Source organism: Aethalodelphis obliquidens, unplaced genomic scaffold (genome assembly GCF_003676395.1).
Source record: "Aethalodelphis obliquidens isolate GAN/ISIS:26980383/991018 unplaced genomic scaffold, ASM367639v1 scaffold44, whole genome shotgun sequence".
In the NCBI taxonomy this organism is placed as follows: domain Eukaryota; kingdom Metazoa; phylum Chordata; class Mammalia; order Artiodactyla; family Delphinidae; genus Aethalodelphis; species Aethalodelphis obliquidens.
The window spans coordinates 7,775,790-7,801,652 of record NW_020837988.1 but is presented as its reverse complement, the minus strand read 5'-3'; the positions used below and the strand labels follow the sequence as shown (position 1 = coordinate 7,801,652).

Sequence of the window (25,863 nt, the reverse complement as noted above, 5' to 3'; positions counted from 1 at the left end):
ACAAAACAAAACAAAGCCATGTCATTTTCAGCAAATGGCAAACAGCTCAGAAAGCCACAGACCTAGGGCGTGGCCTGGAGAAAGCAGGGAGATGGAGAGGGAGACTCAGGCCGTATCAGGCTAAGGAGTTTGGGCTTATAAACTGTGGAAAGCCCTGGAGGCTTTTAACCAGGGGATCTGCTCTGTGGATGTAGAGGGTGGACTAGAGATACTGGAGGGAAAGAAGGACGGAACGTGAAAGAATGAGGCCAGTTGGGAGGCCCCTTCTTGAGATACGAGATCAATAGCTGTTCTCTGGTGCTTCTCTGGGGCTTCCCTGGTGGCACAGTGGTTAAGAATCTGCCTGCCAATGCAGGGGACACAGGTTCGAGCCCTGGTCCGTGAAGATCCCACATGCCGCGGAGCCACTAAGCCCGTGCGCTGCAACGACTGAGCCTGAGTTCTAGAGCCCGTGAGCCACAGCTACTGAGCCCACGAGCTACTGAGGCCCGTGTGCCTATAGCCTGTGCTCCGCAACAAGAGAAGCCACTGCAATGAGAAACCCACACACCACAACGAAGAGTAGCCCCGGCTCGCTGCAACTAGAGAAAGCCTGCACTCAGCAACAAAGACCCAACGCAGGCAAAAATAAATAAAGAAATAAAAATAATAAATTATATATAAAAAAAATAGCTGTTCTCTATATCACGGGTCCACGGATACGAGTAGAGCCCCTACCACGTGCCAGGCACTAGGAGGTCACTAGGGGTTCCTTCTCCCAGATACATTTTGTGAGCCATCCCAGCGCCACACAGATTGTTATACATAGGTCATAAAGTGGGAAAACTTCCAACAGTGTAATCTAAATGTTCATTTTTTATGAAGCTTCATGTTAAAACAAAGCATGGTTCTGTAGTTCTTTTTTTTTTTTTTTGCGGTACGCGGGCCTCTCACCGCTGTGGCCTCTCCCGTTGCGGAGCACAGGCTCCGGACGCGCAGGCTCAGCGGCCATGGCTCACGGGCCCAGCCGCTCCGCGGCATGTGGGATCCTCCCGGACCGGGGCGCGAACCCGTGTTCCCTGCATCGGCAGGCGGACTCTCAACCACTGCGCCACCAGGGAAGCCCCGGTTCTGTCGTTCTTGATGCCAGGCTGAGATTAAATGCCTAGCCTGAGGGCGCTTCCCATGACATTCTGTGCCTAAATCTCAGCCTCCTCCCTCCGTGCCTGAGCCGATCTGTGAGGGCAGCTGTTTCTCATAAGTAGCTCCCAAATGGTTATCCCAAATTCATCTTTTATGACCCTTCTTCCCTATCTTATCAGTGGAGAAATAAGGTAAGTTTGTAGGAACTTAGACATTGAGGCTTGGGGAAGGTGAGTACTTCCAATCTTAAATTTTGTGATTTCTTGTCAGAGAAATTGATTATTAATCCTAGTGAGAGACCCACAGCAGGGTGAAGAAGGTGGGAGGACTTATTATTAAAAACCACAAAAGTTTTTTTTTTTTTTTTAATAAATTTATTTATTTTCCGCTGTGTTGGGTCTTCGTTTCTGTGCGAGGGCTTTCTCTAGTTGCGGCGAGCGGGGGCTACTCTTCATGGCGGTGCGCGGGCCTCTCACTGGCGCGGTCTCTCCCGTTGCGGAGCACAGGCTCCAGACGTGCAGGCTCAGTAGCTGTGGCTCACGGGTCTAGTTGCTCCGCGGCATGTGAGATCCTCCCAGACCAGGGCTCGAACCCTTGTCCCCTGCATTGGCAGGCAGATTCTTAACCACTGCGCCACCAGGGAAGCCCCCAAAAAAGCTTTTAATAAGAGGGAGGCAAGGGTGTCAGAGTGGGTAAGGATATGTGAATGGAAGCAAAGGTCAGAGAGAGAGAGATCTGAGGACGCTAGGCTGCTGGTTTTGAAGATGGAGGGTGGGGACCACTAGCCAAGGAGAGAAGCGGCCTCTAGAGAGAGGAAAAGGCAAGGAAATGGATTCTCTTCCAGAACATCCGGAGGGAAATCAGCCTGCCAACACCTTGATTTTAGGACTTTCGACCTCCAGAACTAAGATTGTGTAAGTTTGTGTTGTTTTAAGCCACTTGGTGGTAATTTGTTACCACAGCAATAGGAAACAAATACAACTTCTAACACACTACATAATTTACTCAATTATTATGTTTATTTAAACATTGCTCTCCCCCCTGCTAGGTGTACCTGTCCAGGGTAGGAATTTTTGTCTTTTTATTTTTCCTCTAAAGTATCCCAAACAGCTAAAAAGGGCCTGGCAAACAGTAGATGCTCAGTAAATGTTAATAGATGGATAAATGGGTAGATGTAGAAAGCGAGAGAAAGGAAAGAGTCAAGGATTCTCCTGAGACTTACTGACTGGGAACCTCACGTTATGTTTACTCAGAAGGAATAGAGGAGCAGGTGCGGTTTGGAGAGAACTGAGAAAATGAAGATGGGTTTAGTTTGGGGTATATTAAGGTTTGAGGGGTTCTGTAGGATATATATATGGAAAAAATATATCTATATGGAAAATGTGAAGGGAAGTGGTTTCCTTTAGTTTTAGAAGGTAACGTGGCTTATGGCTGGGTCCATCGGCTGAACTTGTGTGCAGGTAAATAATTTGGTCTAAGCTATTTACCCCATAGCCCATTTGCTTTTTCCCTTTCCTTCTTTCTTTTCTTTCTTTTTCTCTTTCACCTGCTCTAGGAGAGAGGGGGTGGGTGCATCAGTAATTCTGGAGAGCCAGCTGGAATGTGGGTCAGGCTGCTACAGGCCCTGGGGCAGTTCAGTTTCCAAATCCTGAAGCTGCAGGCTTCGGAGGCTTCGTGACACGAGAGTCACAATCAATTGCTCCCTCAGGCCCAATGTCACAACAGGCAGAGTCCTCAGAAGATGGAGAAGCAGGAGATCAGCTTCCCTCCCCAATCCTGAGGCAACTGATAACTAGTGACTCAAATGCTTCCCTGCCCTTTACTTTCTTCTTGGACCTCATTCAACAGGTATTGATTGCGTACCTCTGGAACCCATCTCACTGCCCTGGACACTGGCAAACACGAAGAACTAAGTGACATACGATCTTGCCCTAGGAGGACTTACATCCTAGTCGGGAAGACAGATGTTCACAAAGCCAAATAAAAAGAGAAGCAACTATACATGGTGCCACGCACGGTACCGCCCAGCGGGCGAGGGCGGCTTACTGTGGCTGAAGTATCTAGAAAGACTCAGTGGAGCAGATGTGACGTGAGTGGGTCTTTAAGGGACTGGAGCACATGGAAGGGGAGGAATAAAGGCTTTTCTGATTGAGAGCAAAGACTGGCAGGAGCGCCTTGACTCGTTCAGAGAGCCTTGCCTTACGCGCAGATGCAAGTTTGGAGTTTGGGGAATAAAGATCAGGTTCAGGAGTACACCACCTTTTGGGCATTTTAGTATCCCAGGCAACCACCCGGAAATAACCCCGCCCTCCACTTTTCAAAGCGATCCCAGCCTAGCGCGGCGCATGCGCCTCGCAGGGCTCTAGCGCTGTGTTATCATGGAGGCGCAGAGCTAGATCGTCAGCCACCTCGGAGGCTGACATTTTGGATCCTGGCGGAAAAGTTGGAAAGGCTGGCACCACTACCAAGTCAGGCTGCACCACCCAAGAAGATGAGAGCAAAAGAACTCCCGTGGAGCGACAAGATCAGGCGGCGGAGTGAATCCGTGCTGCTTCCCTCGGAAAACAAGCTTGTAGAGAGTTGCCCACCGCCCTGCCCTCATCTGAGATGGTGACTGTGCGGGTGCTCTAGCCGCGCCTTTTCGATTCCCGGAGGGGGCGGTGCCGTCGTCTCTGGCTTTGAGGTGGCTGCGGCGCAGGTCGCAGCGAGCTCTGGTTGCTCCAGAGCCCTTGGTAGCCTTTTGTACGAGGAGGGTGGGGGTCTCTGACCTCTTCCCTCCTGTGCCGGGTTTCTCGGTTCCTTCCCTACGCGGGCCTACCGCTCCCCCGTGCAGCCCCGCCGCGGGCCGGCTGTAACTGCGCCCCTGGGCCGGACGATGCCCAAGAAGCTGCTGCTGCTGCCCCCGCTCTCCGTGTCCTCCGCTTTCCGCGCCCCGCGAGCCTGCCCCGCCGCCCGCCCGGCCATGAACGCCGCCCGCACCGGCTACCGAGTCTTCTCGGCCAACTCCACGGCTGCCTGCACCGAGCTGGCCAAGCGCATCACCGAGTAAGGGGCGGGAGCCGGGGATGTCCCGAGGGGCCCCTCCCGGGAGACGGTCCTTGTTCCTCTTCGCCTCCACGTCCCCCGACCCGGGCGAGGGGTAATTTGACCCCATCGTCCTGCCCCTGGGGGAGGGAGTCGCAGAATCCTGCCGTTTCAGGTCTGGACAAACCCTTGGAGGTGACAGAGGATCACCCCCCCACCCCCAGTTCTTCAGCTGAAAAGCGTTCGTCTGACTCTTGCTGGCTTCTCCCCACCTCCGGGTCCTTGGACCGCTCGCCCTGCTTTCGGCTCCCCACTCCCACCTCCTAGGCGGTGGTGAGGATTCTGTAATCGCTGGATTAGCGCGCCTTGGAGAGAGGGGCTCTGGGTTTGGCTCCCTTTCCCACGGTTGGGGTTGACCTCTGAAGCTGGTCATTGCCATTCCCAAGTCTCCCCGAGGAGACGGAGGCCCGCACGTAGTTACAACACTGGGGACGGACGGGGCGGGTGCAGTAGGTGGGGGCGGCCGGAGGGCCTTGCCGGTGGAAGACGCAAGGTGCACCGACAGAAGTAGAGGTGTAGGGGAGGGCAGGGAGAACAGGGCAACCCTAGGAGAGCAGATTTGTCGGAGTTGGTGATAGAAACCATGGACTAACCGTATTTTGTAAGTCAGTTAGATTCGATCAGGCTAAGTCTTTGCCTTTTTTTGTCTTTTTCACCTAAGGAAGCCTCTGGCCTCAAGTGGCCTTTGGGGTCTGAAGGCCTTGTCAGCCTTGCCCTGGGCAAGAGACTTGATTTTCCTGAACTTCATTGGTAAAATAGGGATAATTCCGTCTGTTGGACGGAACATTGTGAGTACGAACAAAATAATGTAGATCGAGCATCTAGCAGAGCAGAGGCTCATAGTGGCCCTCTGAATAATACATGTTTACTAAATGGCCTCTTTTCTAGTTGGCTCTTGTGAAGAATCCCAGAACCCTAGTGTAAAGGAAGAGCCTTTTGAGCCCTTTGCAAATAAACTTGTTATAAAATAAATAAGCTTGTCTTTTAACTTTTAAAGTCATTTTCACATTTTAAACAACTTACATTAGAGTTCTGTGGGTTTTTCAGAGTTGATAATTAATGGCATGAAGATATTTTAAAATTCTAGATGAAATTGTAGAAGAAAGGGGAAACTTTTGTCATATTTTCTCAGTAATGCCTATGTTCTTTTCAGTTAGAGTTTTGAATGAGATTAGAAGAGCGTAAAAAAAACCCCAAACAGTCCTTTTGCAATCTACTACCTAGTTTCTATTTCTAACCTCTGATTATTTGTCTTTCTTTTTGAGGCCAACTAAAATACTGATTTTAAATATAAAGCTAGTGTTTGTTTATCTTGGGTCATATTTACCACAGTGACCTTGGTAAGAGAAAGCAGAGGGAGGAGGGCAGATTTAAATAGTCAATGGTTTTTCTTTTTTTTTTTTTTTTCTTTTTTTTGCGGTATGCGGGCCTCTCACTGTTGTGGCCTCTCCCGCCGTGGAGCACAGGCGCAGGCTTAGGGGCCCAGCCGCTCTGCGGCATGTGGGATCCTCCCGGACCGGGGCTCGAACCCGTGTCCCCTGCATTGGCAGGAGGACTCCCAACCACTGCGCCACCAGGGAAGCCCTGGTTTTGCTTTTTTGTTTTTATATTTGGTTCTTGAAAAGTTTGTTCCAGAAAAGTTTTAAGTTTTAAGTTTTAAGTGTGCAATTCACTGACATTAAGTACATTCAGTGTTGTGTGATTATCACTATTCATTTCCAGATCTTTTAATCGTTTCAGACAGAAACGCCGTACCCTTTAAGCACTAACTCTCCATTCCCCCTCTACTCCCAGACCCTGGTGACCTCTGTTCTGCTTTGTGTGACTGTGAATGTGCCTGTTCTAGGTACTTCCTATAAATGGAATCATGCAGTATTTGTATTTTTGTGTCTGACTCATTTGACTTAGAATCATTTTTTCAAGGTTCATCCGTATTGTAGCGTGTACCAGAATTTCATTCCTTTTTAAGGCTGAATAATATTCTGTTGTACACTTGGTTGGAGTGTTTTTAAACAGATTCCACCCTTATATCATTTCACTCATAAAAATGGTAATGCTAACTGATAACTGAAAACAAAAACCTACCATTAATTCCTTAATATCTAGTATCTAGTCCTTGTTCATATTTCCTAGGTTGTCCCCCAAATGGGCTTTTACACGTGGTTTGTTCTAATCAGGATCCAGACACGATTCACACTTGGTGCAAATGCACTCGCATTTGGTTAATGGCACTGAAGTCTGCAACGCTTCTGACAATTGAGGCATTTACCTTGGGCTTGTGTGTTTTGGAATTATTGCTAGTAACCACGTATTTGTTGGGTATTGATGTTCCAAGACAATTGTTATTCAAAAAAACAACGGAACTAGACACTAAACTTTGATTGTGGGCTCTTCCCAGTAAAGCAGTGTGTTACAGATTGGTGAGCACTGGAAGCTGCCTGTGGAATGACAGCAGGTTTTAGTTCTTAATGAATTAAATTTTCTAAATTTTTTTTTTTTTTTTTGTAAAAGAATGCTGGTGTAGTTATTGTAGTCTTTTTGTTAAACACATGCCTGTGAACTGGAGTTTTTTGAAAAGAGCGTTCTTAATTGCCTCCCCCTCCCCCTCCTTTAGGCGTCTTGGTGCTGAATTGGGGAAGTCTGTGGTTTATCAAGAGACCAATGGAGGTAAGTTAAACTTATTTGTTAAACATCCTTTGTTCTCTAAACTCTGTTTAATCGGCTGGCATGTTTTTAAAAGGCGAATGTTAATCATGTGTAACACAGAAATGCGTTTTTTCTTTTTCTTTTTTTTTTTCTGGTACGCGGGCCTCTCACTGCTGTGGCCTCTCCCGCTGTGGGGCGCAGGCTCCGGATGCGCAGGCTCAGCGGCCATGGCTCACGGGCCCAGCCGCTCCGCGGCATGTGGGATCTTCCCAGACCGGGACACGAACCCGCATCCCCTGCATCGGCAGGCGGACCCTCAACCACTGAGCCACCAGGGAAGCCCCATGTTTCTGTTTTAACAGTTGGGACAGAGGGCATGCCGTTCGTCCCTCTAAATCTTGACTTCTTTGCTCTTCCTTAAAAGTCTCCTTTCCTCCTGTTCCAAGATAATGCAAATATCCTGTCATTTTAGAACGAGAAAAAGGAGCGATGTAGAGAGTAAGTTTTTTCTTCCATATTGTGCTGTATTTGATAAGTACTTTTTACATTTATCTGTTTCATTAGGCCATCAAATGGCATTAAGTGCAATCAGTACTAGATAGTAATGACTTATTTAAAAAACTTCCTTGAGTTAGTTTTATCTCTCATTTTTTTCTCTCAAGTCTTGTTGACCCTCACCCTGGGTTGGTCACCCGTTTTTGCCGCCGCCTGGGTTTCTGGGAAGAGCTGGAACATTAAATGATATTGCTTAAAGGCACTTGTTTCTAGCCAGTGTCCCAGGAATGCAGCAGCATCAAAAACCCCCCCACCCCCCACCCCGGTGGGTTCCAGCGTATAATGTCATCACTCATTGCGAAGACAAGTTCGTATAAAAACAATTTGGAATTATTTTTGCAAAGTTGAAGGCCTTGGATTCATATTTTTGTACTTGCTTTTCTCTTTCCAGGGTATAACTGTCTATGGTATCACTAGCTTAACAGGAGATAGTTCAGACAAAATTGATGTTTGGGGAGCTATATAATACAGCAAAGTATTGGAAGAGGGAAAGATAGTTTAATGGGTAGTAATGGAAAGCACATGTTCCCGGGGTGTGTATAAGTTACACGTGTGTTATAATTAACCCCCAGCAGCCCTTCATCCAGCTTCCGCACTCACAACTTTTAACTTGGTGACTTGAGAAATTTCCCTGCCAGGACAAGTCAGGAGATGCCGGTATTTAAACACCTGAAGATGAGCGCAGATAGGTGAGATAGCCTATTTAACGGTAATGAATTTCCTTCATTGTGATGGCATTTGGGTTTCTCATAGATGAAGCGCTGCAGGAAAAGAGGGTGGTTTAGGGAAGACCTTTTTCTCCATCCTTCCATCCGTGTTCCAGGCCTCCTAGCTCTCTCTCATGCTGTCAAAGTAGCTTCTTAACGGGTCGTCTTACCTCCATTTTCAGCCTCTCTAGTCTGTTCTACTCACTTCCATCAGGATATTTCCAAAATGCACACATTTTTTACTTACTACCGTTTAAAATTGTATAGGCCATGGTCCAGTCTCCTTAGCAATCACGTGGGGCCCTTTGGGTTCCGAGTTCTGCCCATCTCACCTGCTTCGTCCTTCACCACGTCCGTCAGCACGTCTTGTGCGCTCTGATTCAAGAATCCATCTGAAGCCTGCCTGCCTCTCACTACCTCCACTGCAGCTGCTCTGGTCCAGCCCGCCGTCTGTCGCTTGCCTGGACTGCTTCAGAAGCAACTGGAGTGGCTCCCCGCAAGCAGCCCTTCTTGCTTTGCCACCGTTGTCCTCACACAGTAGCCAGTGATCACACGAGTCCTCCAGTGGCTCTGCTGTCACCCCTTGGAATAAAATCCAGACTCCTGCGTGGTGTGGTCCTGGTCAGCTCCCTGACCTCCTCTCTGTCTCTTTCTCCTCTCTCACTGTGTTTCCGAGCGCACGGTGGCAGCCCCACATCTTTGCACGTTCCGTACTCCTTTCCTCACCGTATGTTCCAGTCTGCAGCGAGGCCATCGTTCCCAGCCCTCTTTCTCTTTTATCATGGCTGGTCTTTCTCCTGCACATTGGCCTGGAGGGTTTGCCAGCCTTTGGCATTGCACTGTCTCTCCTGAGTCAGTCTTTGTCCCCTTGGTCCAGGTCCCCCACTTTGGGACCCCAGCTCAGGGCCTGGAACAGAGGAGGCATCGGCCTTTGTTGAAAGAATAATAAGGATATTAACTTTCGGCCTCTTTATGCGCTGCGTACTTTTCCCTAAGCATCTTGTGTTCATTCAGTGACGGATGTTCCTTTCTGGACCCTGAGATTTTACGTACACTTGTTTGTGGCTTTTGCCTTCTAGCCTATTTTTGGCTTATTCTCCCCTTAGCTTGACTGTTTTTTACGTAAGTACGTGCCATCCCGAGGTCTCTTAAGAATTTATTTTGGTGCGCTAAGCAAAGCATTGGTTTAGACTCACCTTTACTCCCTCCGATTGCTGCCTAATTATTGCACCACGAGGAGCTTTTCTTCAAACTGCAGAACATTTTTATTTTTCAGAAACAAGAGTTGAAATAAAAGAATCTGTTCGTGGCCAAGATATTTTCATTATACAGACAATACCCAGGTAAGAGTCAGCACTACTTTACTTATCTCTCTTCCTCTAAAAATCTTAGTGATGTAACTTATTATCTTTTCATATGAACAACAGTTCCATTTTCTTTAAATTATAAATGTGTTTGCACATTAAATGCTTTCCAAAATACTATATATACGTGTACACATATATGTGTGTGGGTCTATGTATGTGTGTGTGTGTGTGTGTCTCTATACATATATGTATATATATAGTCTTTTGGAATTCCTGCCATGCTTGGCACACTATACTTAACTGTTATTGTTTACTTTATTTATTTATTTATTGGCTGTGTTGGGTCTTCGTTGCTGCATGCGGGCTTTCTGTAGTTGTGGCGAGCAGGGGCTACTCTTTGTTGCGGTGCGCGGGCTTCTCATTGTGGTGGCTTCTTTTGTGGAGCACGGGCTCTAGGTGCGTGGGCTTCAGTAGTTGTGACATGTGGGTTCAGTAGTTGTGGCTCATGGGCTCTAGAGCGCAGGCTCAGTAGTTGTGGCGCACGGGCTTAGTTGCTCCGCGGCATGTGGGATCTTCCTGGACCAGGGTTCGAACCCGTGTCCCCTGCATTGGCAGGCGGATTCTCAACCACTGTGCCACCAGGGAAGCCCCTGTTATTGTTTATTTGATCATCTTCTCCAAGCTTTAAACTCCTCAAGGACAAAAATATTCTACCTCCATTTTTGCAGGAACCTAGGCCAGTGTCTGTCCGCTCAGCTCTCCTGGAAAGCCTTTGTTGTTGTTAAATGGTGGGTTTTATTTTGCACAATGACCCATCTCTAGCCCGTCTATCACAGATACCATCTACCATTCCTTCCCTCAGTGTGGGAGGACTGGCCCTGGGGGAATCCTGGCATACCTGAGCATGAACTTCCCTGTGGGGTTATCTCCTCTCAGCTCCTCACTGGGAATGGGGTCAATAGTGAGTGTCTTTGAAAAATCTAGACCTTCACGTCTTGATCGGTTTAGATTCCTGAGACGTGTTAGTAATAAACACGGCACTGGCTGCCAGCAGGGTGTGGACGCTTTACACGTATCATTTTTAATCCTTATGGGTCAGTCCTACATGGCAGCTCTTGTTGGCCACCGTGATACTGTGATTTATAAGAAATATGTATCTGGTCTTCCTTTCCTGGCACAGAGCTCCTAAAACCCTTGGAATATCCTAAGTGATAAGAGCAGTAAAGGTATCTTTCGTTATTCAGAACAAGCCCCTTTCAGTTACACCTGAGTTACGTGAGTGAGGTGATTTTTGGAAAGCCCCTGGGTAAACACAGGATGGGGGCTGGTTGCCAGGGTAACCAACCTTGTGATTAGAGGGTTGGTACTTTCAGCCCAGCCCCCCTGACCTCTGGGGAGGGGAGAGGGGCTGGAAGTTGAATCAGTCGCCAGTGGCCAATGATTTGATCAGTTGTGCCTGTATAATGAAGCCTCCATAAAAAACAGAAAGGACTGGGTTTGGAGAGCTTCTGGGTTGGTGAAGACGTGGAGGTGCTAGGGGGTGGTACACCCAGAAAGGGCGTGGAAGCTCTGCACCCCTTGCCCTATACTTCGCCCTGTGCACCTCCCCCATCTGGCTGTTCCTGAGTTACATCCTTGATAGTAACCTGGTAATCTAGTGAGAAAACTGTTTTTCTGAGTTTTATTTATTGGCTATGCCACGAGGTATGCGGGATCTTAGTTCCCCAACTGGGGATAGAACCTGTGCCCTCTGCGGTGGAAGCACGGAGTCTTAACCACTGGACTGCCAGGGAAGTCCTTGAGGTTTTTTTTGCCTTTTTCTTTTTTCTCTTTACTTTGCTCTAGCAAATTAATCGGAGCTGAGGAGTGGGTCATGGGAACCTCTGATTTATAGCGGATTGGTCAGAAGCACAGGTGACAGCCTGGGCTTGCCCATGTCTGAAGTGAGGAAGGGGCAGTCTTACTGGGCCCTTAACCTGTGGGATCTGATGCTTTGTCCAGGCAGAGAGTGTCAGCATTGAGTTGAATTGTAGGATGCCCAGCTGGTGTCCTGAGATTCCGAGAATTACGTGTGGGAAAATCCCCACACATTTGGTGACCAGAAGTATTCAGTGTTGTACAGAGAAGGGAAAAACTGTTTTTCCTTACAGCCCCCTGTGAAGGGATTGAGGAAACTGGGTCTGAAGGAAACTGAGGACCACGGGGTCACGGAGTGAGTAATCTGAACCCAGATATAACAGAGTTCCCTGTACACTGGTAACTGGTAGATACTAAGTATTTTAATACTTTTTCTGATCATGAAGAATAATGTTCATCTCTGCAAACACAGGCAGTGTAGAAATGTGTATCGGAAAATAAAAATTCCCCAGCCCTCTGAGATAACTGAATACCTGTTTGTTCCTCTTTATTTGATAATGTGCCTACGAATTTAGGTTCCATAATTCACGTGATCCTCAAAACCAAAATAAAAGTAATTTTAATTTATCTGCATGGTTCAAGTTTCAAAAGGGCGTATGATGAGCCCTGCCTCTGCCATCAGCCACCCTGCTTCCCTCCCTGGATACGGCAAGTGCTATCAGGTTCTTAAGCTTTCTTTTCAGAGACTCTGTGTGCCCAAGCAGTTGCTTATATGTTTTTCTTAATTTTTACATAGAAGGAGTCTAACAGGGAATTCCCTGGCGGCCCAGTGATTAGGACTCCGTGCCTCCACTGCAGGGTTCTGTCCCCGGTCAGGGAACTGAGATCCCACAGGCCTAGTGGTGCTGCCAAAAAAAAAAAAAAAAAAAAGGAACCTAGAAAAATGGTACAGATGAACCGGTTTGCAGGGCAGAAACTGAGACACAGACGTAGAGAACAAACGTATGGACACCAAGGGGGGAAAGTGGCGGGCAGGGGGGCGGGTGGGATGACTTGGGAGATTGGGATTGACACGTATACGCTAATATGTATAAAATGGATACCTAATAAGAACGTACTGTATAAAAAAAATAAAATTCAAAAATTCAAAAAAAAAAATAAAAGAAAGCATGTAAGATACTCTCAATTGATAAGTTAGCAATGATTCTAATATCTACCTAAAGTTTACTCAGAAATGATTCCTCGTCCCAGAAGAAAAAGACAGTTAGAAAATAACCATACCTGTAGCCACGTCAATTATGTTAACATTTTTTAAATATGAAATTCGTAGATTTGACTACATCATAATCACTGAAAAAATATAATTATTTTAAAATATTTCCTGAGTCAAAAATTTTTCCTACACTGAGGTCTTCTTTGCCTAGATGTACTTAATCCTGAAATGCTTCATCCACTTGTAAATATTTTCTTTTAGATCCGTTAGTCAATACACTTAACATGCAGTAAAAAAAAACAAACAGAAAAACTAATACACTTTGCTGAACTTTTAAAAATAAAGCATTGTACTGTATCAATACAGAAAGAGTTACCTTATCTTTAAAAGATTCTAATTTTGAAACAATCACAAACTTCCAGAAAACGAGCCTGTGCCGTGCGGCCACTTTAGACAGCGTTGCCAGCCTGGTGCCTCCCCACCGCAAACACTTCAGCGTGTAGTTCCTACAAACAAGGGCTTTCTCTTGTACAGCCACAGTGCCACCGTCAGAATCAGGATACTGAGACCTCTGTGTTGTCACCACCTAAGCCTCAGACCCCATCCCCGTGTCATCTGCTGTCCCCCAGGCCTCTTCCTGGCACAAGGAGCCAGTCGAGGCTCAGGTAGCACTTGGTTGTCTGTGTCGTGTCTTCTGGACAGTCTGGAACCATCCCTCGGTCTTTCCTTGGCTTTCAAAACTCTGTCACTTTTGAAGACGACACTTCGGCCAGTTTATTTTGTCGAATGACCCTCAGTTTAGGTTTGCCGTATTTCGTTATGGTGGGATTCAGTGGAGCTGTGTTCCCATCTTGTCTTCTGTGGCGTCATCCTGTGTTCTGTGGACACACCGAAGCTTGTTCAGCCTGTCGCACAGGCTGTGTCTCTAGTCTTGCGCTTGCCAACTGCAGAACATCCTGTATGTGCGTCACATTGCCCGTGTTTGGGGTGTGTCTGTACGATGATTCCGAGAAACGCGATTGCTGGGTGTGAGGATCCATGCATTTTGTCGTATTGATAGATGTGGCCGCATTGATAGACACTTGAAATCTTTGTGGCATCGATAGATAATTGCATCTTGCCCTCCATGGAGGATCTACTAATTGATGTTTCCTCCAGCAATTTTGGTTTTGTACTGTTTGTCTCCTGGTGACGGGAATCTTTTCGCCCCATGCTCTTGTTTGACACTGCACCTCAGGAATGAGGGGAAAGCCTGCGGGGCTTGCGTAGCCCTAGAACGTGTAGTCAGAGAGCTTTGACACTCCCTTTGGCTGCTGCCTGGCCTTCTGTGCTTATCCCGGTTTTTGTTGGTGGTGAATAGTAAGGTTGCATTGTCACCACTTTTTTTTTTTTTTACCTCTGAATTCTTAAGTTCCTTAGGGTATAGGACAGAGCTGCAGGTGAGCCTAGATCCTTGACCTGGCCTCCTTAGACTACTGAGAGCCTTTTACTAGTTTACTGAGGGAGAGAGAACAGAACCTCGACCTTTGTAGCCATAGACGGGCCACCTTTGTCACTCATCCTCCAGGAAATACGGGGGTCTGAGTCCAGAGGCAGTGGTGGTCAGTGAAGTCTCTTTACTCTACCCTAACTGAATTTATGGCAGCAAAAGAAGGTGTGTCCGGTCAGGAATTGTTTATCTTTAAGGAATCTTCGCCTTAATTCACAGGTCTGCACCTCAACCTGGAATCTGAGCTCTGACTTTGAACTCATCTCTAGGACAAGAGTTAAGTGGGTCGTGGTCAGTTGTGTGCTAGCATGTGAGCAGCTGTGCTCTTGGTAGCTTTATTCTGTTCCGTGTAATCAGGGATCATCCCTGAGTTGGGGGAGGAACTAAGAGGTTATGACCTTGTCACGTCAGGGACCCCATTGTGTCAGATAGTCCTGGATGCCGTTAGTGACCGAGGACTTGATGAGCTGCCTTCCTGCTGTGTGTAGACAGCTGACGGCCGGCCGGCTGTTGGAGAGCCAGGGCGTTGACCAGTCTTCATTTTCATGATGAGCTGGGATGGTCGAGGCTTTGATGCCTTTGTGAAAGTATAATCTTTTCCAATCAATTTCTTAATCATAGGATTGACTTAGCAAGACCGAATTAAAAATTTTTTTTTATATTGGAGGGTAGTTGATTTACAATGTTGTGTTAGTTTTTGCTGTATAGCAAAGTGAGTCCGTTTTACATACACATATATCCACTTTTTTTTAGATTCTATTCCCATATAGGTCATCATAGAGTATTGAGTAGGTCCCTGTGCTATTCAGTAGGTTATTAATTATCTGTTCTATACGTAGTAGTGTGTATATGTCAAGGACCAAGTGTTTTTATAGTACATCTCTGAGGCTATCGAGTATTCTAATTCCTTTACTTTCATTATGAATTCAGGAAGTAGGGGAGAGATACAATAATAATAGTAAGAGCAGACTTTGCCGTGGCTGGTGTGTGAAGTTGGTGACGTGTGTGAGGCTGAAGGGCTTCAGGTGGATCAGCCCTTCCACCAGTCATCACCCTCAGAGGCAGGTGTCATCACCCCCTTTTATGTCCTCTAACCACAGATTTCCACACTGGGGTATCCTTGTGCACTTGTTAATGCATGTGGGGTAGAGGGACAGCTATATCCATAATTTCCTTTTTGTTACATCTCCCTCCCTACTTTTAGTTCAGACCTCTTTAACACGTCATAAACAGTATCAGTTCACAGTCTATTGGCACGGCAAAATAACGCTCGCTTTTTTTTTTTTTAACGCTCACTATTAACAGCCCTGTCTTGGGATCTTGAGACAGCTTGTGGTTAGACTCCTTTGTGACAAGAAGTTGTGCTCTATCTAATTCTTGGTTTCCATATCTCACGGTAACCAAGAATGCAGTAGAAATATTTAGTACATGCAGTTTAGAGTCATCCTGGGGCAGTAATACATACGGAACTTTACACTGTGCAGGTGTTTTCCAGGGAAAGGACAAATGAACATGGAAAAATGAGTTGGTTAATGGCTAATTGGGAAACGTTTGTAGTTTTTTTTTTCCCACTTGTGCTTAGGATACTCGAAAATTTGAACAAAGGAAGAGGTAGGGAGCAGTCCGTGGAGCTGCAGCAGAGAAAGTGAATCTTCTAGAATAACCTTGACAGCAATTTTACACACTTACCATATGGAAAGGTTTCCTTTTGAAGGAGCAGCACAGATATACATGGTGCTTTTGGAAACCAGAACCCTGTCCTGAAGATGGTGCAGTTCCCTTGCGTGTACTTGTTTTGAGATTATTGAGAAAAGCCATAATTGTCTTCCTTGTGAAACCTCAGATTGGGACTTGAACCCACGTGCCGGGACTCGAACCCGGCCCAAACCCATGGTCTTCCAACTGAGATCACACACCTGGTTTCAGGACTTAATGAAGTTCAGTTTCTTTTTTTAAAAAAAATATTGATTGATTGATTGACTGCTGTGTTGGGTCTTCGTTTCTGTGCGAGGGCTTTCTCTAGTTGCTGCAAGTGGGGGCCACTCTTCATCGCGGTGCACGGGCCTCTCATTATGGTGGCCTCTCTTGTTGCGGAGCACAGGCTCCAGACGTGCAGGCTCAGTAATTGTGGCTCAACGGGCCCAGTTGCTCTGCAGCATGTGGGATCTTCCCAGACCAGGGCTTGAACCTGTGTCCCCTGCACTGGCAGGCAGGCTCTCAACCACTGCGCCACCAGGGAAGCCCCCGAAGTTCAGGTTCTTGATGTCTCATCACAGAAAGAATTCAGTGAGAGACAAAGTGATAGGTAAGAAGTGGATTTATTTAGAGAGAAACACACTCCATAGACAGAGTGTGGGCCATCTCAGAAGGTGAGAAAGGCACCAGGATGTGGGGTTGTCGGGTGTTATAGGGGTGGGTCATTTCATAGGCTAATGAGTGGGAGGAGTATTCCAGCTATTTCAGGAAGGGGCGGGGATTTCCAGGAATAGGGCCACCGCCCACTTTTTGATCCTTATGGTGGGTCTTGGAACTGTCCTGGCGCCTGTGGGTGTGTCATTTAGCTTGCTGATGTGTTACAGTGAGCGTATACTGAGGCTCAAGGTCTAGTGGAAGTTGACTTGTCCGCCATCTTGGACCCATTTTGTTCTAATCAGTTTCTGTCATATCCTCAGGCTATGTCATGCTTTTAACAGTTGTGCCCTGCCCCCTTCCCTTCTGTTTCACCTGTGGTTCAGTTTGGTGGTATCAAAGCAAAAACATCCTCACCTTGTGGTTCCTGTATCTCTTAGGAAGATGGGGATTGGAGAGGAAAAATTTGGAGAAAGGACAAAGAGAAGTCTGTGTGTATGTATCCCATAAAAAGGGTTATTGGAAAAAAAAAAGGGTTATTGGGTTTGTCACAATAGACTGTTTTATTGCCGACTACAGAATATTTTAGTGACAACTAAATTTAGTTAATTTAGCAGGGAATTTAGTTTTTTAGTACTCTCTGCTATAAATGGTTCTATAGATTGTCAGTTGAAGCGAAACACACAACCTAAAAGTTGCAGGTTAAGTTTTATTCGGGGACCTTACTGAGGACTGTAGCCCGGAGCCAGCCCCTCAGATGGCTCTGAGAAACTGCTCCAAAGAGGTAAGGGAGGAGCCAGGATGTATATGAGGTTTTTGCTGGAAAAAAACCATGTAGCGGAACATCACAAGATTACTGCTGCTCACAAAGAACAGACATCTCAAGTTAATGATTTTAGTGCTTTTCTGTACTTGGGAAGATGCAAGGATCTGGGGTCACTGAAATTACTCCTTAGATATGCATCTTTCTATGTAGGGCAGGTATCCCAAGCACACAGTGCTGCTTATTTTCCTCCATCCTGAATTCCCCTCGGGGCTTGCCTTCAGTGGGCGACTGCAGTGGCAAGTGGCTTGATCCTGGTGGAACTGGGATGGCAGGCAGCATCCTTTGTTTACTGGAATGTCAGGGAACATCCCTGTGCACAAGGGGAAGGAATGTATCTTACAGATTTTTCTATTGAGGAGGAGAGGATGTTACCTAAAGTAATAAGGCTGATCTTAGACAAACAGAACAAAGCTTAGACGTTGAAATGAGTTCGGTCGCCTTTAGAGCCGATGTCCTGAGATAAGATATAGACCTTTATCTGGTGCTGCCGTTGTTCAGAATTTCTTTGGAATTCACCTTCTGGATGTATCTCAGGAAGGGCCGGATGCAAGCGATGTGTAGGGCAAGGTATGCAGGAAGGGACACGGAGCTTTCACGCCACTCTCCCCAGTCTCTACACGGTCTCCAACCTGGAAGCTCTCTGAACCCCCTCCGTTTGGCTTTTTACTGAGGCTTCATTACATAGGTATGATTGATGATATGGTTAGCCTTAGGCGATTGTTTCAACCTCCAGAGGTCATTGGGATGGGACTGAAAGTTCAACCCCTCTAATCCTGTGGTTTGTCTCCCTGGCAACCAGTCCCCTCCTTTAGGTGCAGTCCAGAAGTCACCTCCTTAACGTAACTAAAGACAACTTCATTCCTCTCGAGGCTGAGGAAATTCCAAAGGTTTTAGAAGGGAGCTTGGTGCCCGAAATGGGAACCAAATACATATTTCTTATTAGAAATCACAATATCACAGGGTGGTACTCAAGGAGTTTCAAAATGTACTGAGCATTGGAACTAAGTATAATAGATATGAAGCTCACAAAGTGTTTTTTGAAGGACAATTTCATGTTTTATGTTACAGGTTCTGGTATGGTGATGTAACATAAGAAGAGGCATTAAAAGAACATTACAGCTGATTTGCTGCAGGGAATTCATTGTTGGAGGTGGGGACGGGGCAAATGACCTGTTCTCAGTACTTGCATCTGTGGTGTTGGTCTGTCTTTGCAATTTTAATTGATACGTATAGACCATGTCTGTTTCTTTAACTCTCGTTTTCGTCTATCGAAAATGAGAGAGCAGTCAGGGCTGAGTTTAATATAAGATGTGATAGTCTTAGGCCAGAGAAAAATAGTTGGTAAACAGTTAAGATTGTCCTACTTAGATACAAAGACTGCAGGCACTAGCCAGGATGTACTTGGAACAGTCTTAGGGAACAGATAAACAAAGCAGAGGCTGCCAGCCAATTTCTCTTCGCCCTGCTGGCCCGCAGAGTAACTGCTTGGTATCCAGTTTGTCCAGTGTCCCTCAGTGAATGGGTAAAGCCGTTGTGACAAAGGCCCTTTTGTTGCCGTCCTGACCAATAAGGGGTGGGGCGGGGAGGCTTTCCTTAGCCTAGAGAATGTTGACTCCCTTGGCACAGGGCATTAGGAAGAGGAAAAAGTAAAAAATAAAAACCTCAGGAGAGAAATTAGTCATTAGCGGAAAGAAAGTTACTCTGAAATCAAGGCTCCTCCAAAACTGTTCCTCTTGTTACATTCATGTCTTACCATCTGGCCTTCCCTTGTGTGCTACCCAAACCTCGTGTTGTGTGGTTGTCTTATAAATGCTATCACAGAGCCAGCTGGAAACCCATGACCCAGATAGATCCTCTTCCAGGATCTGTTTAATTAACTTCCACAGTTATTGTTGGCATTGGGATCTGGTGTGAGGAACCACCAGGTCCGGTGGGGCTTTTATAATGCCACGCATTGCATCACACAAGTGGAAGGTTAAGAAAGCTCTAATTTTATTTCTAACGTTGACGGGCAGTCTGTATATGGAAGAGGCTTTTGCTGCGGTGTATGTGATGCCTGTTGTTTAGATACGGACTCCTGAGTTACTATATTCTGTCCTCTGAGTACTGTGCGGGCTTCCAGCTCAGCCACCAGAGCCCACAAGGCATCAATGTCGATGATCCGTTGTGGGAAGGGAGGCTCTCCCCTCTGGAACGAAGGATAAGTGTTTGGGAAGGGGAACATTCTTAGGTGAGTTAGCTGTGCTCCTTGGGACAGATGATTACAAGGGTGATCCCGGGGGCGTCTCTGGCCTTCCCCCAAAATGAGGTCAGCCTTGCTTACCCTGTTATCTCCCCGCCTGACACACCTAACACAGTGCCTGGTGCAAGGTGCTCAATAAATATTTGTTGAATTGATGACCCAGGATGAAAACTGTTGAAAAGTGCTGAAAATCGACCAAATATTATGAATTCCTAAGTACCTTGGAGGTGTTCGATAAGTGGTTTTTAAAAAAATTTATTTTATTTATTTTTATTTTTGGCTGTGTTGGGTTTTCGTCGCTGCGTGCACACTTTCTCTAGATACAGGAAGCAGGGGCTGCTCTTCATTGCGGTGCTCGGACTTCTCGTTGCAGTGGCTTCTCTTGTTGCAGAGCATGGGCTCTAGGCTCGCGGACTCAGTAGCTGTGGCTCGCGGGCTCTAGAGCACAGGCTCAGTAGTTGTGGTGCACGGGGGCTGTTGTGGGCTTAGTTGCTCCGCGGCATGTGGGATCTTCCCGGACCAGGGCTCGAACCCGTGTCCCCTGCAACGGCAGGCGGATTCTTAACCACTGCACCACCAGGGAAGCCCTTGATAAGTGTTTTCTCCTGATTATACCAAAAGGTCCTGTGTCCTCTTACCTTTTGATGGCAGACTTGGGACATTATTAATTTGGGAGCACGAAGGAGAAGAATGTACCACTTTATTTCAGAGGAAGGAAATGGCAGCTGGAAAGTAACATCACCTGTCAGCAATGCAAAAGGCATGTCTAGGTTGACAACTGCACCTTGAAGTTGAGCCCAGAATCAACTCTGCCTACCCTGTGGGAGAAACAAACATAGAAACTTATGACAGAATCTTGAAATAGTTGTGAAAAATCCAAACTACAAAGGAGAGGTTGGAAGTTCCACCAGTTGAACGTGGGTGTGGAAAACATTGTCAGAGTGAAAGGATGTCCTTTGCATCGCTCACTCCAGGGGCACAGGTGTAAACATAAACTGGAAGAGACTGGGGGGAAAATGGCCTGACTGTCCTTCAAGCTAAAAAGCATTTCGTGATGAGTATTTCATTCCACCACTTATTCAACAAGCATTTATTAAGTCTCTGCTATGTTGATGGCAGGCTTTCCATTTTGCTGCAGATCAGATAATTCAGAAACCGCATAATCTGAAGAGCCTACTCCTCACTTGGGTGGGAGCTAGGACGTGGGAAATGATCTTCTTTATCTGGTGAAGGCAAGGGAGATACACTCCTGACGCAAAAGAGAGGCTGTTTGAAGACACTTGGATAATCCAAAGAGGAGTATGAGGAGGCTAGAGAGAGAGGGTAGAGCTTTGGAAGTCATCCGGAAGGATTTCAAGACCCTTAACTTTAAGGGCAGAGGCCACCTTATGCTTTTTTTTTTTTTTTTTTCAGTAAATTTATTTATTTTATTTTTGGCTGTGTTGGGTCTTCATTGCTGCGCGCGGGCTTTCTCTAGTTGCGGTGAGTGGGGGCTACTCTTCATTGCAGTGCATGGGCTTCTCATTGCAGTGGCTTCTCTGTTGCAGAGCACGGGATCTAGGCGCACGGGCTTCAGTAGTTGTGGCACTCGGGCTCCATAGTTGTGGCTTGCGGGCTCTAGAGCATAGGCTCAGTAGTTGTGGTGCACAGGCTTAGTTGCTCCACGGCATGTGGGATCTTCGCGGACCAGGGCTCGAACCCGTGTCCCCTGCATAGGCAGGTGGATTCTTAACCACTGCACCACCAGGGAAGTCCCCACTTTTTGCTTGATCAGCCTTGGCAAAGGGTTAGCAGTCAGCATTCGTTAAAATTTGGAAATAGCCTTTCCTTTGAATACCTTTCAGATTCATATTTTCTTGTCTATCTGGGTAATCTTTGTTAGGAATCTATGTATCTCAAGGAAAGAAGGGATGGGGGAGGTATTTGGAAATTAAGTTCCAAAATCTCCCCACCCCTCACCCTTCTCCCCACTCCCAAAAGAAAAAAAAGAGACCAAATTCTTTTTTTTTTTTTTTTTTTTTTAATTAATTATTTATTTATTTATGACTGTGTTGGGTCTTCGTTTCTGTGCGAGGGCTTTCCCTAGTTGCGGCAAATGGGGGCCACTCTTCATCGCGGTGCGCAGGCCTCTCATTATCACGGCCTCTCTTGTTGTGGAGCACAGGCTCCAGATGCGCAGGCTCAGTAGTTGTGGCTCACGGGCCTAGTTGCTCCGCGGCATGTGGGATCTTCCCAGACCAGGGTTCGAACCCGTGTCCCCTGCATTGTCAGGCAGATTCTCAACCACTGCGCCACCAGGGAAGCCCGAGACCAAATTCTTTATGGTTACGGCAGCTAAATACAAGGGCAGGTGGGTTTCCCTTGGTGTTCCCAGGAAGGCGAGGTGCTAGCACTCTGGCCCGAGTTCAGATCCCAGGGGTGGTGCCAGCAGGTGTGGGTTCACTCTGGTCGTCAGCAGTCACTGCTTGATTCACCTGCCACTCCGGTGACCGTGTCACTGACAGAAGATCCAGGCACAGGTGAAAGTGGATAACCTTGTGTGAACTTAAGTAACCTCACATGCAAACCGGGACTCAGACGGCTATAAAGAGGAGTCAATGAGCTTTCTCCTCTCTTCAGGAAGTGCCGTCGTAAGCTAGCGTGAGGATCCACGTCACGTCATTCTTGGCAGCCCAGGTCAGATTGCTGAGGTTGAGATCTTTGCCAGGGGTTAATAAATGAGATTAATCCCAAAGTGCAAACCTCATGTGTTTCAGAGACGTGAATACAGCCGTGATGGAGTTACTGATCATGGCTTATGCACTGAAGACCGCGTGTGCCAGGAATATTATCGGCGTCATCCCCTACTTCCCCTACAGCAAGCAGAGCAAGATGCGGAAGAGGGGCTCCATCGTATGCAAGCTCCTGGCGTCCATGCTGGCGAAAGCCGGTGAGTGTGGCCAGCGCCCTGGGACCCCGCGCCGGTGCTTGGGACTGTCCCCCGTGCCAGATTAGTCCATAGCGCAGGTAGCTGGTTGGGGACCTGTTTGCTCTAAGTGTTGCTTCCTTTTGCATAGTTCTGCTTAGGGCTGTGTGAGCTTAGGTGTCATTTCTTTTTCTGTTCTCTTTGTCCTCCTTCAGAGTGACCTTGTCTGCTTCAGGGCTTACTTCTCTCATCTTGGACTTTTTCCTCATTCCACCTTCTTTTCCATTTCATCTTATCATCATCGAAACTTCAGATGGCGATCTTGGCATTCGGATGTGATCTTTTGAGTTTCAGGTCTAGATTTATTTAAACCTTAGCTAAATTCTATTGATATACATAATAGTAAAACTGGATTTTTCCTTTCCTACTTCTTCAGCTTATATACTCTTTTTTCCCCCCTCCCCGATTGTCTGTATAGCAGATCGTTTTCATTGTGTGTTTGTGTAGTGGTGACGTACTTTTTGGCCTCCAAATCAAATGGAATAGCCCTTTACAATTAATGGGATTGTATTTGCCGCACGTTTATTTAAAAACTCAAATATATATCTGAGTCCTGAGAAACACATTTGAATTCCATTCTCTATAAAAATGTGTAATGTTTTTGGAAAGAACAAGTAATTCTGCTTCTTCGCTCTGGAAAATTTTCAGTGACCTTGGCCATTTGCCATGTACTTATATGTGTACCTTTTTTTTGCTTAGCACTGTTGATTATAAGAGTGTGTTTTCATTGTTTTTCTGTACTTGACCCATTCTCTTCGGACATATACACGTTTCCAAACTCTTATCATTGTGTCTGTGGATTTCTTTCCTTCTAGTATATATATTACTTCGCTTTTGCTTTCCTATTCCTTCTGCCGTAATCCACAGTCCTTTAACATTTCTTCCTAGGTTCTTTAACCAAGGCCTGTTTTTTACATCTATTTTTGCTCCAGTATTTAATTCCACGTTTATATATATATGTATGTATATATATATTTTTTTTTTTTTTTTTTTTTTTTTTTTTGCGGTACGCGGGCCTCTCACTGTTGTGGCCTCTCCGGTTGCGGAGCACAGGCTCCAGACACGCAGGCTCAGCGGCCATGGCTCATGGGCCCAGCCGCTCCGCGGCACGTGGGATCCTCCCGGACCGGGGCACGAACCTGCGTCCCCTGCATCGGCAGGCGGACTCTTAACCACTGCGCCACCAGGGAAGCCCCATGTTTATATTTTTGCTTCTACCTGATTTTTCTTTTCCCAGTGTTCAGGCCTAAGCTGATGATTATAGTAGAGGGAGAGCACTATTTTTTATAGTGTTTTAATCCATGTGGAAGGTTATAGGCTCCTTTACTTTAGGTTTAACATTGTCTTTAGTTCATTAAGTTTTGTTAAGATTGCAAATAAGGTCTATAACAAACATGCTTGTTCCCAGTACCCCCCTGCCTTCAGTCTTCCTTTAGGAAAGAGGCATTGGGCTTCTAGTTTGTGTCCACTGTAGCCGTTAACTTGTAGGGGTGAACTTTGTAATTTTTTGTTTTAAAATTTCAGGTTTAACTCACATTATCACTATGGATCTTCATCAAAAGGAAATACAAGGCTTTTTCAGCTTTCCTGTGGACAACCTTAGAGCCTCACCTTTCCTGCTTCAGTATATCCAGGAAGAAGTGAGGAGCATCAATAAATACCCCATTGTCCTCAAAGGAGACCCTATGTAGTTCTTCTCTGGTACCAGATTTCAGTATTGAAAGGCACATCCAATGATCAAATGATCTCTCCCTTAAGTCTTAATGCCTGAGGCAGTCAGATAAGGTCAGCATTTAGGCACAGAGGATAGTATTTTTTAAAGAAATTAAAAATGGATTTCCTTCTAAGTATTTTTAGCAATTTGCTTATATTTCCTAAAATGAAGGTTTGGGGAATTCATTATTTTTTATCTTCTTCATGTAGCAGACTTTGGCAATGATGCTAATTGATAAGGGTTAAAAAATGTTAAAATGAGTGAATGAAATTCTAGCTTGTTTGTTTGCTAGTGTGGGTCATTGTTATAGGAGGAAAAAAATGTATTGCCAGCACCCAGGTGTTATTTTTTTGATACCTTTTCAGTATTTTCTTATTTTTCCTCCAAATCTAGATTCCAAATTATAGGAATGCAGTCATCGTAGCTAAGTCTCCTGATGCTGCAAAAAGGTAAATAAGCCAGACATTTATGCACATCCCTTTTGGGTGTTTCAGAATCCGAGGTCTGTCTTAATACGGCTTGTGAAAACTCATCAGCTCCAGCTTTCCTCCAAATCATTGTCATACCCCAAACCACAGCTTTACCTCTAGTTTCCAAACAACACGAGCATTTCTCGGAGTTACTCATTTTTCCCCTGGGAGAAAATGAAGTTCTTCCTTCAAGTTCTCAGGAAAAGGAAAACAGGAAGACTGTGGGCGCCTTTGAGACAGTGGTTTTTGAGACCTTTTTGAACAGAGTTCTTCTGAAGATGAGGGACTTCCATGGCAGTCCAGTGGTTAAGACACCACGCTTCCACTGCAGGGGGCACGGGTTCGATTCCTGGTTGGGGAACTAAGATCCAGCATGCCTTGAGGCGCAGCCAAAAAATAGGGGAAAAAACCAAAACAAACCAGAAAAGCCCTGAAGATGAGCGTGAGACTGTTGGACAAAGGGTAGAACCAAAATGATCTAGAATCAGATACCAGCCCACATCCCATCTCGAGTGCCTCTTGAGGCATTTACATTCCGGCCTGGGCCGCACTTCCTGATTTGTAGAAGTAATTCCTTTGCATATCCATAAAAGGTTAAGTGATATTTTCATTCTGTGGTTAACAAAGTGATGAAAAAGCAGCGCTTGGGTTTTCCTTCCCATGAACCTCACCCTTTCCCGTTATCTTCCTCTTAGGGCCCAGTCGTACGCAGAGAGGCTGCGTCTGGGTTTAGCTGTGATCCACGGGGAGGCTCAGTGTGCAGAGCTGGACATGGATGACGGCCGTCATTCTCCCCCTATGGTTAAGAACGCGACTGTCCACCCTGGGCTGGAATTGCCATGTAAGATCAGTTCTGTGGTTTTATTCTATTTGTAAATGGAAGAAAGTTTTGAATAGTATGAATGCCTAGGAGTTAATACCTATGTAGATGCTGTTGTGGTATTTTTAAATAACTGAATGGTATTATGTTGATTTTGCCTTTTTATTTTTTATTTTTTATTTTTTTATTTTTTGGCTGTGTTGGGTCTTCGTTTCTGTGCAAGGGCTTTCTGTAGTTGCGGTGAGCGGGGGCCACTCTTCATCGCGGTGCGCAGGCCTCTCACTGTCGCGGCCTCTCTTGTTGCGGAGCACAGGCTCCAGACGCGCAGGCTCAGTAGTTGTGGCTCACGGGCCCAGTTGCTCCGTGGCATGTGGGATCTTCCCAGACCAGGGCTCGAACCCGTGTCCCCTGCATTGGCAGGCAGATTCTCAACCACTGCGCCACCAGGGAAGCCCTGATTTTGCCTTTTGTCAAAGATTTTGTTACACGCTTTTGTA

At 46.2% G+C, this 25,863-nt stretch overlaps 1 protein-coding gene across 3 annotated transcripts in view; it reads left to right on the top strand.

Moving 5' to 3' along the window:
- Positions 1 to 3,473: 3,473 nt before the first annotated feature.
- Positions 3,474 to 25,863, top strand: part of PRPSAP1 (phosphoribosyl pyrophosphate synthetase associated protein 1) — a 31,471-nt gene continuing 9,081 nt past the window's right edge. The window contains exons 1-7 of one of the 3 annotated variants that reach the window (XM_027080779.1): positions 3,474 to 3,732; positions 6,821 to 6,873; positions 9,391 to 9,457; positions 22,154 to 22,326; positions 23,887 to 24,002; positions 24,470 to 24,525; positions 25,242 to 25,387. In XM_027080779.1, coding sequence (XP_026936580.1) covers positions 3,614 to 3,732; positions 6,821 to 6,873; positions 9,391 to 9,457; positions 22,154 to 22,326; positions 23,887 to 24,002; positions 24,470 to 24,525; positions 25,242 to 25,387 — 730 coding nt within the window. In that variant the 5' untranslated portion in view covers positions 3,474 to 3,613. Of the gene's footprint in view, positions 4,168 to 4,434; positions 4,480 to 6,820; positions 6,874 to 9,390; positions 9,458 to 22,153; positions 22,327 to 23,886; positions 24,003 to 24,469; positions 24,526 to 25,241; positions 25,388 to 25,863 lie in introns of those variants that run through there. The other 2 variants (XM_027080778.1, XM_027080780.1) reach the window with 2 other exon arrangements.